General features: G+C 37.5%; 1 protein-coding gene across 1 annotated transcript in view; it reads left to right on the top strand.

Moving 5' to 3' along the window:
• Window positions 1–15772, top strand: part of LOC126825512 (protocadherin Fat 4) — a 51166-nt gene extending 35394 nt beyond the window's left edge. The window contains exons 35-43 of the mRNA XM_056103137.1: window positions 128–321; window positions 599–722; window positions 1504–1697; window positions 2657–2780; window positions 5154–5353; window positions 8155–8278; window positions 11154–11353; window positions 12827–12950; window positions 13924–15772. Of these exons, the coding sequence (XP_055959112.1) occupies window positions 128–321; window positions 599–722; window positions 1504–1697; window positions 2657–2780; window positions 5154–5353; window positions 8155–8278; window positions 11154–11353; window positions 12827–12950; window positions 13924–14174 (1535 nt within the window). The 3' untranslated portion in view covers window positions 14175–15772. The remainder of the gene's footprint in view (window positions 1–127; window positions 322–598; window positions 723–1503; window positions 1698–2656; window positions 2781–5153; window positions 5354–8154; window positions 8279–11153; window positions 11354–12826; window positions 12951–13923) is intronic.
• Window positions 15773–16376: the final 604 nt, after the last annotated feature.

Genomic DNA, 16376 nt, shown 5'->3' with positions numbered 1-16376 from the left:
ACACGCCCGTCTTCATTAGCCCAGTTCTGAGCAGAACAGTAGGTCGTTAAACCCCATATAGACACGAAAATATTTATGAATCTTTTAATTTGTAGTTCAGGTGGCTTTTTTTTATATTGAATTTCAGGATCTAATACAGCTACAGTTCTATCGATATATGAAGTTGCTTCAACAACGGGACAAGTTAGTCTGAAGGCTGTATTAGACTATGATCCACAAACTGTCCATCAAGTTCTAGTTATAGCTACAGATGGTGGTAGTCCAAATCTCAGTTCTACGGCTACTCTAACAGTTACAGTTGTTGATGTTAATGAATCACCGGTAAGCTTTTGGAACTTTTGTAGTTTACATCAGTTTTCAATGAACAGAGACCAACCACTTGCAATTTTCTCTCTTCCGATGCCATTATTATCATCATTTGAGCCATCCCCGGAGCTTTCCAGATCCACGAGGCAGCACAGGGCATGATTCCTTGAAAGTAGGACGTTAAACCCCATTTTAAACCAAACCGATTGTTTAAGCACATCTTTGAATAAGAGATTATTGTAGCCATGAACTCTTGTATCATTAGTTTATATTAGTATATTAATTTTACCAGGTGTGTCCTTCTAGTCGGAGTATAACGCTAGGTGAGTCAACACCAACATCAAATACTGTTACTACTATTGACTGTACAGATCCTGATATTGGTGTTAATGCTGATATATACTTCAAGATAGACGGTAAATATGTCTAAATACCTTGTGTGGTACGATATGTCTGTTGTCATGTCGTCACCTACTGATTTGTAATATTTGTTTTAAAGGACAATATTTGTTTTAAAGGAATTATTAGTGAGCAGAAATTCGCCCGTGTATCTGTTATCACTCGTCACTTCAGTCAGTTATACAGAGGGATTACTCGTGTTTTCTTTTTTTGTGTTCGTTACTTCCGATTGTTGAAACCTTCTTTACGCATCTATCGTAGCAGTGATCTCTGTGTTAAAATTATATTTGGAACGTGATTAACCAGTTGTAGCACATATGTGATAATGACTGACACCAATATTGTCCTTTAATGAAAATTTAACTACTAGTGTTTCCCTTATCAGTCCGGGGGGGGGGCGAATGGTTAGCACGTGTGTGGTTTCGATTCCCTGGTTGGATGTAGGGTCACCTGTCCAACCTCGTGGGTGTTCTCCGGGTCCCCCGGTTTCCTTCCACTGCTAAAGACTCCTACGCGCAAGCGAATTATTGAAATAAAATTGACCTATGTGTTAGTCCCGAAATGACCTATTTGATGTCGCGTGGACGTTAAACCCTATTTCTCTCTCTCTATTGATAAACGTAAATCTATTGGAAATGACCTAGTTTGTGTCGAGTGGACGTTAAACCCCATTTTTAGAAAAAACAATATTATTATTATTATTATTGTTATTTATTATTATTATATTATTATTATTATTATATTATACCAATTCAATATAATTATTTCTTTGTAAACACAAATTCCATATCTTTTCAGAATCTAATCTCGTGACTACCAAGAACATATTTCAAGTCGATTCTACAACCGGACAAGTTAGTCTAAAGACTGGATTAGATTATGAACAGCAACCATCACACGTAGTTAAAGTTATAGCTTATGATGGTGGTAGTCCAAGTCTTAGTTTTACAACAACCATCATGGTAACTGTTGTCACGGATAACAAATTTCCGGTAAGCTTTGGTATTTTTATATTTCTGCACCGAGTGGGCTAATGAAGACGAGCATACTCCACATGGTGTGCTATGAGGGAAATGTTGCCCGGATAATTTTTTCGAATTCCAACTATCAAGGGTCTGTTTACGTGCATACCAATGTGTACGCAGGACCCCGATTTTTCGTCCCACCCGATCGACCATAATGTTATCCTTGCAACACTGTTAAAGGGAAGCCACACCGGAAAATCCTGATGAAGCGGGATCGAACACAGGAGCTCCAAGTTACTGTTCCACAGTCTTACTAACTGAGCCATCGCCGCCCCCCTTCTCTATTTTAAGAATGTGCTTATTGTGATTCTACGAGTGACCATTTCCCAGAATATAAAACCAGGCATGGTAATTCTACTACCAATAAAGTCTAGATTAAATTTCAACATCATACGGCCTGTTATGATATTTTATTACATGTAATACAGAATTATCAAATGGGGTTTAATACCCTATCGTCTCCACCAATGGCGCTACGGTATAATCTGTGATTCCTGTTGTTCATCCAATAATAACGAAAGTGGAAAATACAGTTATTGACATCTATAACAAGATTTGTAAACAGTAGTTACTGATCTTGTGCCTAGTCGTTTGTATGGAAAAAACAAACGAGACCCCGTGTACACATTGTCGTTCACTTAAAATAACCCTTGAGAGTTAGAACCATAAATAAGAGTAGGCTGTTGCGCCTCTGTCCGAGCAAAATTTTCCACATAGCACACTCTATATGACGTATGCCCGGTCGGTGCAGAACCTTAGGACGTTATACCCCATTTCATAAGGTACCACATCTAGAATAAATGAATATTGAAGTACCAAAGAACAGGTGTGGTAGCCAAAGACAGTAAACTATACACAAATACAACAAACACAAATACGGTTATTTTTATATTTTATTCTGACAATATTCGTTTCCTTTTCTACAGGTATGTCCAGCAAGTGAGAGTGTATCCCTACCAGAAGATTCACCAACAGGTACACCAGTTGGTACTATAACCTGTACTGATTCAGATGCTGGTGTTAATGGACAGATTAGTTATACATTAGATGGTAAGTATAGCATAAGGCAATGGACAGATCAGTTATACCTTAGATGGTAAATATAACAAAAGGTAATGAATGGACATATCAGTTATGCATTAGATAGTAAGTATAACTTGCGGTAATGGACAGATTAGTTATAAATTAGGTGGTAAGTAATTATGGAAATCTACAAATTAGGTATAGATCAGATGGTAAATATAATATATGGTAATGGACAAATTAGTTAGAGATCAGATGGTAAGTATAAAATGTGGTAATGGACAGATCACTTTAGCATTATCTTCCCGTTTTAGTGAAAGTAGCATTATCTTCCCGTTGAAGTGAATGTAGCATTATCTTCCCCGTCTTAGCATTATCTTCCCGTGTTAGTGATTCTAGCATTATCTCCTCTCTGTTAATTTATTGGAATACACACTGTTAAAAATGTGTGTAATTAAAATCTATAAGGAGTGTTAATTAAGTGTAAACTTTACACCACTACTAGCGTTTCTTAAATGTAATACCTTTCCAAAGGTAACCAACTAAAAGAACGACACCTAACAAGTGTAACGGATATTCATGACTACTGAACACCCGAATAGGTGTAATTGTCGGGTGTGTTGGATAAGCTACACGACTACCAGTGTTATACTGCATTTACACCCAAGGGTGTAACTATTATTGGGAAAAAATCATAGAAAAGCGTTAATTTTACAGCGGTTTTTTTGTGCTGCAAAAGTGAAATCGATATTCATGAGTACTGAGCACCGGGAAATGTGTAATTGTAGCCGCTGAAGGGTGTTTGAGATGAGCTACCCCTCTAAAAGCATTTTATTGCATTTACACCAACAGGTATAATTTTTATTAGGGAAACATTCCTCCGAATAAGGTGTCAATTTTACACCGTATCTTGCGTTACAAAAGTATTTTGTGTCCTCCAATTTGAGGGTTTTTTTTTTTTTTTTTTTTTTTTTTTTTTTTTGTAAAATATGGCGTTAAAGATGGGTTCCCAGAAAAGTATTTATCGGGTGGTTATTTCCAATAAAAGTATGGCAATTTTGGTATATATGGAAAGTAGAGATATCCAATCTTACTAGAAAAATACTGGATTCCCCGAAAAACACTCATGGAGCGTATACAGGACAAAAATGTAAGGGTTCCCCTAATCAACAGCCCGACGATTAAGACTTTCTGCACGCGTGATGTCAAAGGTCACACGCGAACATTTAGCGCTTGATGTACAAGTTGATAAACGCTATGAAGAGTTAGACGTACAACACTTTCTGAGATAAAAATGACGGAAAAAGACACGGGTAGTGGATAATCCGAGAATTTAATTAGGATTCGATATTTGTAATAAATAGTAAGCGATTTAAGACAACATCGTCTTATGTATGCAATGAATTCTCCTCTGACGTCCAAGACGTGACGTAAACATGACCTGGTTTGATCGAATTTTAATAGCAGGGCATTCCTTCGCAATTACAATGTTTGAGAAGGATTTGAAGCAAAGTTATGACAAATTAATTAGTTTGAATATGTTTTTAGTCCATATATACCATTAAATCACCCAGTTTGTACGCGGGAACCCATCTTTAATTGCACTAGTAACAAAACTATAACTCATTTTAGAGTGTTTACTCATAACGAGTAAAGTATAGATATTTTAGCTTGTATACACTTAAAGACGTGTAAATGTTCCAAAATATTACCAAGTACAATATCTTAATTGATAATTCTTAATTCAGGTGGGGTGCATAATTGAATAAATCACATTATTCGGCTAAGTTGTAAAGATATGTGTATTGATTTGTCCTCGTGATTTATATTCATTGTAAATTGATACAGATTGTCTAATTGTCCAACAGCAGTTGAATTTGAATCAGTCTGATCGTTGTAAAAATGAAGGGAAGTAGCCGAAGGTCTAAATGTAATCTGGGTCGGGCTAAACGCCCTATACTAATTATCATAGAGACCGATAGCCAATTTCAAGTTTTCTGTACTTAGAAGTCGTTGGCTTAAAATAAATATCTAACGAAACAAATTACATCCATGTTGGTGTAATAATTAAAATGGAAGTGTGATTTACAAAACCATCCTTAAGGGGGGGGGGGGATGCTTAATCTACACCTACGGGTCTAAACTTTTGAAGTGTAACATTACACTGTCTAAGTGCATCAGACAGGTTACACTACTGGATGTGGCAACTAGTTTCCACCTGAATTATTGTAATGTTCTGCACTAGTTGAATGTTATTAGTTTACACCACTAAAGACTAGGAGTTACCTCTATATATATAGGTGGCAACTAGTTGCCACTCGAACTGGTGTAAACTACCTTATTATTTTTAACTGTGTAATTATTACCATGTTTTACTGTAATGTTAATCTATCAATTCAGAATCTAACAGCGTTACTACCAAGAATTTATTTCAAGTTAGTTCAACTGGACAAGTTAGTCTAGCAGCGGGTTTAAACTATGATCAACAGCAAACACATCAAGTTAAAGTTATAGCTTCTGATGGTGGTAGTCCAAGTCTCAGTTCTACAGCAACTATTATAGTTAATGTTTTAATCAGTACAAATATTAACCACGCTCCGGTATGTATACATAAAGGGGATATTCTCGAAAACACAGACAGGTGAACGACCGTATATTATAAATTATTTCAGGTCACGATAACGCATAAAGTAACCGTTTATTCAGATAGTGCAATGCTTGCAAACGTCAGATAGTGCCATGCTTACGACCGTCGCATTTTGCTGTATTTCATAGCTTATTTGATTTCACGAACAATACACAAAATAAACGATTCTGAGATGGTGCAACGATTCAGACCGTCGAATTTTGCTGAATATTAAAATGATTTCCAGTTTTCATGATATATTTTGAAAGACGTATCTCTAATAGCAATACCCGTCCAAATATGGTTAAACAAAGATCATAATATGTAGAATTGAAATATCATTGATCTATTTTAAATCCAATCAAGCTTTAATATTTTAATTTTGTTTTAAACATACATTATGCAAGAGCTCAATCTTTCTTTAGGTCTCAAATATTATATAAATTATTAATAAGACATGTGTTACCATGTAAAGACCATGAGCAACTCACGATGCCATCTTATGTGTCTGATTTTCATTGGATTTGAATCCGATCTGCTGTTCAACCGCAAAAATGGATTATCGAAACTTTGTTAATTATCATGACAGCTGTAACAGTGATTTTAAAATCAGGTTTTCTTGGCTTAGGATGAAAGTTTCAGAATATTCTCTTTACAGTATCTAGTTTTTAACTACATGTATTGTAGTGTGCACTGTCAGCTCGTTATCTAATCTTCCATAATGTATCTTTAATGACATTATAAATAATCAATCTAAGTTAAGCCGTGCGGAAAATGCAAATGCTGTATCTTTACTTTAAATTTGTGGTTACATGTTGAGAATACAAAAGGTAGACAACCATCTTCAAGATGTTGTTATAAAGAAAACGACGGGGTTCTTGGTTCAATTTCAATTATATCCTAATTATATTACAACTTTGCAATATTCGTATTAGGGTACAGATCTATATTTCGTTTCGGTTTTTTTTATACTTTCGATGGTCTCTACTGCATGAAAATCTGACCGGTTGTAGTGGAAGGTCGCGTCAGGTGTGATTCGAGCGACTTTTGACCTTATGACCTTGATTAATCAATCAACGTTGGCATTTCTAGTGGTTTACCCACAGTTCCGTGCACCTCACGTCAAAAACTCCCCGTAACAGACCATTTCTCTGGCTAATCCCCCATTTCATCAAGAACGCGGGTTATATAACAACTCTTTCAGATCCTAGTGTAGTAAAGACAAGTAAAACGAAATTTTGAACTATAAAAACCGAAAAGAAATAGGATCTGTGTTTTAATCAAATCGGTAGCTACTCTGGAACAGGGAGTAAGGTGCAGGCTCACTAACCAAGGCATCGCAAGTTCGGAAAAACTTCCTCGGCCTTTTCCACCGGCGTTTCGCGGACAGCCTGGAAAGGAATCGCGTCTAGTCTGGAACAGGGAGTAAGGTGCAGTCTCGCTAATCAAGGCATCGCAAGTTCGGAAAAACTTCCTCGGCATTTTCCACCGCCGTTTCGCGGATAGCAAGGAAAGGATTCGCGTCTAGTCGTTCGGGTGGAGCGAAAAATCGAAGCTTCGCGTACATATTGACGTGCACGTAAAAGAACCATTGACAAATATCCAGGGAACATGGTCTGCAGTTCCAACTTTACGCAGATGACACTCAGTTGTACCTGTCGTTTAAACCCTCTCTGCCTGGAGATTTCAATACATCAAAATATCAAATTGAAGAGTGTATTATTGAAATTCGTGTATGGATGGGAATCAATTTCCTTAAACTGAACGACGAAAAGACTGAATACATTCTTTTTGGATCAAACAGTTTAGTATCTAAGTTTGATAAAGGTGTTTCACTCTTAGTTGGTGAGCATGAAATAATCCCAACATCTTCAGTCTGTAACATTGGTGTTATCTTTGACAGTGAACTATCCATGGAGAAACAAATTAGCAATATTTGCAGATCTTGTTATTTTCAACTGAGGAATATAAGTAAAATCAGTAAAAATTTGCCAGTTGAGTCCATCAAAACTGTTGTTCAGGCGCTTGTCACATCACGATTAGATCAATGTAATTCGTTACTTATTGGTTTACCATCTCGTCTCACTGATAAATTGCAAAAGGTTCAGAACGCCGCAGCTCGACTCATTACCAGAAGTAAATATAATGATCATATCACCCCTATTTTAATTCAACTTCACTGGTTACCCATTGTTTTTAGAATTCAATATAAGGTCATTCTTTTAACTTTTAAATGTTTAAATCATATGGCACCGTTGTATTTATCGTCGCTTTTAGATATATATTCCCCTACTCGTACATTGAGGTCCTCAAGTGACCATTATTCACTTGTCTGTAAAACAGCTAGACTGAAAACTTATGGTGAACGATCGTTTACAGTGCAGGCCCCTAAACTGTGGAATAAACTCCCACTTACTCTCAGAAGTTCTACCTCTTTATCGAGTTTTAAATCGCAATTGAAAACACTTTTATTCAAACAAGCTTTTGATTTATAGATTTATTTTTACTGTTTTAATTTTATACAATTATTATAGATTTTTAAACGTATGTTTTATTTTTTATAGTTTTTTATGTAATATATATTGTACAGCGCATCTGAACACATTTTGTGAAAGCGTGCGCTATATAAATGATGGTAATAATAATAATAATAATAATAATAATACTCATAGCACACTGCATGACGTATTCCCATCTTCATCAAAACTATTCATGCGGCAAAAGAGAACGTTAAAGCCAATTCCATTTCAAGTTTATTTTATATATTGTTATTAGGTATGTTCTGGTGATTATGATAGTTCTGTGTCTGAAGGTTCTATAATAGGTACTGTCATTACAACTATAACCTGTACAGATATAGATACCGGAGTGAATGGTCAGATTAGCTACCTAATAGATGGTAAGTATCAACGGTTTAATAATATATTATATTGGCCCAATTTGTTCCAATTTGATTAAAATACAGATCTATACGTTTCGTTTTTTTATGCTTTCGATGGCCTACACAACAAGAAGATCGGACCGGTTGTACTGGAAGGTCGCGTCAGGTGACATATGAGCGGATTTTGACCCTATGACGTCAGATATTGATTAATTAATCAGCTTTGACGTTTTTAGTGGGGGAGGGGGTGGATGGCTGAATGGTTAGCACGTGCGCCCTGTATCATAAAGCCTGTCATCGAGTCAACTGGCGTGGTTTCGAATCCCCGGTTGTACGTGACAAGGAGTAGGGTCGCCTGTCCAACCTCGTGGGTTTTCTCCGGGTCCTCCGGTTTCCCCCCACTGCTAAAGATCCCTACGCGCAAGCAAATTATTCAAATAAAATTAAACCATAGGTTAGTCCCGAAATGACCTAGTTTGTGTCGAGTGGACGTTAAACCCCATCTCTCTCTCTCTCTCCCTCTCTCTCTCTCTCTCTTCTCTCTCCCGTTTATAGTGGTTTACCCACAGTTCCGTACATGGCACACCAAGAAGTCGCCGTAACAGACCGTTTCATTGGCTAATCCCTTACTTCAACCAAAACGCTGGTAATATAACAACTCTTCCAGTTCCTAGTGTAGTGTGAAGACAAGTAAAACGAAATTTTGAACTAAACGAAATAGGATCTGTGTTTTAATCAGATTGAATTTGTTCTAGCATGTATTTTAAAACGACAACTAAAAATAATGGATGTTTTTTGTAATTCTATTTGTTTTGGACATAAATTTATGTAAGAGTTAAATCTAGCCTATTGCAAGCCTTTCTTTAGACCTGAAATGTTATATACTCAGCCAAATTAAAAACTTGACACTGATGAATTTCAACAAAAATTTTTTTCTGGTAAGTCAAATAAATTTTTAAAGAGTTTTTAACGATAGTTAGTAGTAAGAAGCCTTTAATTTCATAAAATTGTAAAGTCACGTGGATCACGTGACTTTTGAGCATATAAAGATGAAAAACCTGAAAAACACGTGCAAACACAAACTCGTGGGGTCAATCGATGCAAGTTTGCTTAAACTGAACACGCACACGTAACTTGAACTGGAAAAACAAATTAAAATTGTTATTTTCATCTTTGTTAGAAAATGCCGCGCCTTTCAAATGTAGAACGTCTACGTGCTATAGGTAGGCTCTATGCTGGTCAGTCTGTGGTCACTGTTGCAAGAGCCTTTAATTGTTCACGCCAGACAATTATTAATCTTAGAATGAGAGTGCTTCAAACTGGAACTATTGCCGACCGCCCAAGGGCGGGAACGCCAAGTGTGACGTCACTCCAGGAAGTTCAAGCAATACGATTACGTCATCTTAGAAACAGATTTGTCAGTGCAACCTCCACAAGTAGAGAGATGTTTGGTGGAAGGGTAACTGCACAAACTGTTCGAAATCGCTTGCAGACTGCTGGTCTTCGAGCTCGGAGGCCCTATAATGGACCAATATTGACACCTCTTCATCGCCGTAACCGACTTGTGTGGACCACAAGACACATAAGATTTACTCAAAGACAGTGGAATTCGGTTGTCTTTAGTGACGAATCTCGATTCACTTTGAGATTTGCCGATGGAAGGGCCCGAGTGTACCGCAGACGAGGTGAACGTTACGCTCAAGTATGCGTCAGAGAAGTTGACCGATTTGGTGGCCGCAGCGTCATGGTTCGGGGTTCTTTTTGTGCACATGGACGTTCTCCTCGTGTTGTTTTCCAAGGGAACTTAAATGTTGTCCAGTACAGGGATCAGATTTTGCAACCTGTTCTTCTTCCGTTTATGCAGAGACATAAGCCTGGACTAACGTTTCAACAAGACAATGCTCGACCCCATACAGCAATTGCTACCCAGAATTTTTTAAGAAATGCCGGTGTCCAAGTCCTGGATTGGCCGTCGCTTAGCCCCGACCTTAATCCTATTGAACACATCTGGGACGACGTGTTCGTCAGCAAGTGAATCCACCACTGACGTTGCAGGACCTTCAACATGCTCTTGGTGAGCAGTGGCGACGTCTTCCTCGGGTAGTGTTTACCAATGTTCTGAGATCCATGAGAAGACGTTGTGTAGCAGTACGAGACGCTAGAGGAGGCCACAACCGTTACTAAACACTTTATTCCGATTGTTCTCCAAGTCTGTGAATTTCATTTTGGGGGGTACTGTGACATCACGAACGTTATAAATGTCAAGGACTTTCGGCGAGACGTATTCTTGCTTTCTGTTGATGTCAAGGTCGTCTGTGCACAACATAACACTAAAATAGTTGCCTTAAACCAAATATTAAAAATCTAGTCCCAAAAATCCCGTGTGTCAAGTTTTTAATTTGGCTGAGTATATAAACTATTAATTAGACTTTAACTTATCCAGACCATAATCAACTCTCGGTGTGATCGCTAGCCTGCGATATTTACTGGATTTGAATTCGATCTGCCGCTCAACGCTCATTGATGATTAAATTCAAAACTGGATAATCGAGACTATGTTTTTTTTTATCGTACCGATTTTTGTAATCATGATCGAGGCTAGGCCTAAAATTCAAAAGCTAAAGTCTCGGTTCACAGTGGATCAATTTAACTGAAATTTTCAGCATATTCCCTTTACATTATCTAGATTTTAACTGTTATACTGAGAACTGCCAGCTCTTTATCTAACCTCCCATAATGACCCTTTATATAAGACGAATTTTGCCTCCGTGGAGATAATGACGGGTGTTATGCAGACAGCAGGTGGACAATAACTTTCTGTAACACCCGGTAACACGTCTCATATGTGAAATAAACATGCGTAATCTATCAGTAATCTTACATATTGCTACAGGAACCAACAGCGCCACTATCAAGAATTTATTTCAAGTCACTGCAACAGGAGAAGTTAGTCTGAAGGCTATATTAAACTATGATCAACAGAAATCCCATCAAGTTAGAATTATAGCTACTGATGGTGGTAGTCCAAGTCTCACTTCTACAGCAACTCTTACTGTAAATATCCAATTTAGCAGGGACGTCAATCACGCCCCGGTGAGTTAATAAATTAACATATGTTTAAATGAGAACATTCACCATTGCAGTGGTTATTTATTTACATGTACTGACAGTTCCTTGTATGCGTTTAAAAACGGCGTATGCGTTTAAATGACGTAAAAGTCGATGAATAAATTTGTGAATTAAAGATGAAACGGTTTGCTCAGAGTTAAAACTATTTTATTTTCATGGTAGTTAATACCATGCTAGTTAAGTTCAAGGTAGTTGATATCATGCTAGTTAAGTTCAAGGTAGTTAATATCGCGGTAGTTAATATCATGCTAGTTAAGTTCATGGTAGTTAATATCACGGTAGTTAATACCATGCTAGTTAAGTTCAAGGTAGTTAATATCGCGGTAGTTAATATCATGCTAGTTAAGTTCAAGGTAGTTAATATCGCGGTAGTTAATATCATGCTAGTTAAGTGCAAGGTAGTTAATATCACGGTCGTTAATATCATGCTAGTTAATTTCAAGGTAGTTAATATCACGGTAGTTAATACCATGCTAGTTAAGTTCAAGGTAGTTAATATCGCGGTAGTTAATATCATGCTAGTTAAGTTCAAGGTAGTTAATATCGCGGTAGTTAATATCATGCTAGTTAAGTTCAAGGTAGTTAATATCGCGGTAGTTAATATCATGCTAGTTAAGTTCAAGGTAGTTAATATCACGTTAATATCACGGTAGTTAATATCATGCTAGTTAAGTTCAAGGTAGTTAATATCGCGGTAGTTAATATCGTGCTAGTTAAGTTCAAGGTAGTTAATATCGCGGTAGTTAATATCATGCTAGTTAAGTTCAAGGTAGTTAATATCGCGGTAGTTAATATCATGCTAGTTAAGTTCAAGGTAGTTAATATCACGGTAGTTAATATAATGCTTAGTTAAGTTCAAGGTAGTTAATATCACGGTAGTTAATATCATGCTAGTTAAGTTCAAGGTAGTTAATATCGCGATAGTTAATATCATGCTAGTTAAGTTCAAGGTAGTTAATATCGCGGTAGTTAATATCATGGTTGTTACATTCATTGTATTGTGTTTAGGGGGGTTGCTTGGCCAAATGGTTAACGCCTGCGCGTTTGATCATAAGGTCTGTCATTGAGTCAACTGGCGTGGTTTCGATTTCCCGGTTGTACGTGACAAGGAGTAGGGTCGTCTGTCCAACCTCCTTGGTTTTCTGCGGGTCCCCCCGTTTCCCCCCTCTGCTAAAGACCACTACGCGCAAATGAATTATTGAAATAAAATTGAACTATGTGCTAGTTCCGAAATAACATAGTTTGTGTCGAGTTGTCGTTAAACCCCATTCCTTTCTCTCTCTCTATCTTTATGCGAATTTCTTTTACCGTTTACAGTAACTACGATATACGTTTGCTCTCTCTGTCTCTCTCTGTCTCTCTCTCTCTCTCTGTCTCTCTCTCGTTTATATCCTGGTTGTTGATATGTAATTTTGGAGTGATTATATGTTTATGTAGGTATGTCCAGCGTCCAGGAAAACAAATGTAACTGATACTGCAACTGTAGGAAAGATATTAACTCAACTTGTGTGTACTGATGTTGATGAAGGAGTCAATGGGGCAGTTAGTTACACTCTAGATGGTAAATTATACACTGTTAATACCCCCCCGCCCCACCCAGTACATCACACGGTGTCCTTTATACACACTAGATGGTAAATTATACACTATTAATACCCCACCCCACCCCGTAAATCACATGTGGCCCTTCATCACACACTAGAGGGTAAATTATACACTATTAATACCCCCAACCCATCCCACCCCACCCAGTAAATCACATGTGGCCCTTCATTACACACTAGATGGTAAATTATACACTATTAATACCCCACCCCAACCCACCCCAGCCAGTAAATCACATGTGGCCCTTCATTACACACTAGATGGTAAATTATACACTATTAATACCCCACCCCAGCCAGTAAATCACATGTGGCCCTTCATTACACACTAGATGGTAAATTATACACTATTAATACCCCACCCCAGCCAGTAAATCACATGTGGCCCTTCATCACACACTAGATGGTAAATTATACACTATTAATACCCAACCCCACCACGTAAATCACATGTGGCCCTTCATTACACATGGGCTTTACAGCATAGTATATTTCATTGAATCATGAGGTGTGCTTTCTTAGACCCAATGATTAGCATCGCCTGTTCAATCTCATGGGTTTTCTACGCGTCCCCTTGTGTCCCGTAAAGCTACAGAGCCCAACGCGCAAAGCAAATTATTGAAATAAAACTGTAGAATATTATGTTAGTCCCCAAATGACCTAGATTGTTTTAATGTGGACACTAAACTCAGTGGAACACGACGGTTGGCCTGCCAAATGACAACGTGTAGTCTTTCGATGGGACGACATACCGCGGTCATTTGTACATATTTTAGTGCACGTAAAAAAACGTGTCCGTTGGAATTCGATATAAGAGCAGGCCTCATTTGCCCCATAGCCCAATGTATGGCGCACGCCCATCTTCGTTATCCCAGTCAACACTATTTCATTTCATTTAAAAAAAAACACACTTTATATTTTGTTTTGTAGGCGCCAACAGTGAAGAAGTGAAGAAGAATTTCATTGTTAGTAGAAGCACTGGTCGACTCACATTAAACTCTGAGTTGGACGCCAACAAAAACAACTTATTTACGATAAGAGTTATCGTTGTTGATGGCGGATCACCCAGTCTCAGTGTGACAGCTACAATTTTTGTTAATGTCACGGCCGCTGCGTCGACTCTAAGCACAGCTTTCATTGGTTATCTGTTTTCTCTCTTGATCTGGTATTTGGCTTTCTAAATTGACGTCATTCATAAACGCATTTGTAATTTCTTGCAAAATACGTAAAAATGTTAAATTATTATTAATTTAAATTTGTTCTTGTGGATATTATATAAATTCTAACATTTATGTGTCGGCAATGTCCAAAATGTCCTCGAAGAACCTCTCATATTTGCTTCCAGTTTCAACAGTTTTATTTATTCAACATCATGCTGTAAATTAGCAGTACATCTATTCGTCGTTTTATATACAACCAAGGTCGAGTATCTCTTCTTGTGGGCCCTCGACCAAACCAACCGGTATAAAGTTTGTCATTGTTATCGCGTAGTTTTAATAGTTCAGATATATCGGGTGACCCCGACAAAAGGTCAAATAGTGTTAATGTAGTAAAAGTTTTTAAAAAAAGAATATCAAATCATTTTTTGCTACATCACACACAAATCAGTTTGTAAAAACAAATTTGATGAATAATGCCATCTGAAACAGTCTCCCGGTAAAGGTTAAAGAAAGACGCACTAACCACTCACAGGAATCAAAATGTTAATGGTAGATGAAATATTGTATTGGTTCTTCCATCAAAATCAGCCGTTTCCTCCCACTCCTAAAGACCCCTACGCGCAAGCGAATTATTGAAATTAAATTGAACCAGGGCCCACACTGTCGGTCGCCAAAGTCGGGACTTGCGATAAAAATTTGATTTTGGCGATAATTTTGGCGAGACGTAAAATTGTTAGGTGTTGTCTTTTTTATCACATATTTTTGGCAATAAAATATTCCAGTTGGCGGAAAAAAATATGAACATTTTTTTTATATAAAAATTATCATCCATTTTGGCTGAAAAAAAATTGAAAGCCAGTGTGAGCCCTGAATTGAACCATATGTTAATCTCTCTCTTTCTCTTATTGCATGACTGATATTGGTATTAAATATTTATCTTTCACAGTTGTTTCATATTGATTTAAAATTATTGATATAAATTCTTTCATACATATTCACGATATATTCTCTACTTATCAATCTGATTAAAACAAAGATCCTATTTCGTTTCGTTTTTATTATAGTTCAAAATTTCGTTTTACTTGTCATTATTACACTAGGATCTGGAAGAGTTGTTATCTTAAACGTGATTGGGATAATGTGAGGGATTAGCCAATGAAACAGTCTGTTACGGCGAGTTTTTGGCGTGATGTGCACGGAACTGTGGGTAATCCACTAGAAACATTAATGCCGATTTGTTAATTACATGTCTGGTGTCATAGGGTCAAAAGCCGCTCGTGTGTCATCTGGCGCGACCTCCCAAAACATCTGGTGAGATGTTCATGTAGTGTAGGCCATCGAAAGTATAAAAAAAACGAAACGAAATATAGATCTGTATTTTAATCCGATTGTGTTATTACATCAGTAATTGTCCTACATTTGTGATGACTACTTATGTTTAGAGCGGACGTCTTGTTGACCAAGATTACTGGTTGACAGAAGAGTAAAATAAAATGTCCGTTCTGCTGATAAATATCACTATGGATCATCGAATATTTATTTATGTGTTTATTTATTTTGTTATTTGATCAAATGTTTATTTGTTATATGATAATGATATTAAAGTATTTTATATTTGACCTACGTATTCTTGTTTTCTCATTAAATGGAGCCACGGTGGCTAAGTGGGTAAGACACTGGCTCGCTAACCTGGAAGTCGTGTGTTCGATCCCTGCATTGGATGAGAAAATTCATCGTGATTTTCCGACGTGGTTTCCTCTTTGTCAGTGGTGCAGGACGGAGGGCTTAATAAGGACAGCTGTCTAGTCGTTCGGATGGGACGACCACCGAGGTCCCGTGTATACATTGACATGCACGTAAAAGATCTCTTGGCAGTTATAATTCGATATAGAAGTAGGCCTTAGTGTCACTGCCCGGGCAAAATTTCCGTCATAGCACACTATATGGCGTATGCCCGTCTAGCCCAGTCGGAGAGGAACAGTAGGACGTTAAACCCCATTTAAATAAACAACTAAATTCACTTTGCCCTACGTGTTATTGTTAGGGGTTCGTAGGGGTGGGTGGACGCTTTAACTCGTGTGATTTAGATCATTGAGTTAAGCAGTGCTGTTTTATGTTACCTTTTTCGTCGGTTTTCTCTGCATGGCCTTCTCCCATTTTCTGGGGTTGGGGGAGGGGGTGGAAGTTGGATAGCTGAATGGTAAGCGTGTGCGCGCTATATCA

The sequence above is a fragment of the Patella vulgata genome, chromosome 1 (genome assembly GCF_932274485.2).
Source record: "Patella vulgata chromosome 1, xgPatVulg1.2, whole genome shotgun sequence".
Classification (NCBI taxonomy): Eukaryota; Metazoa; Mollusca; class Gastropoda; family Patellidae; genus Patella; species Patella vulgata.
This window is presented reverse-complemented; position numbering and strand designations above follow the sequence as displayed.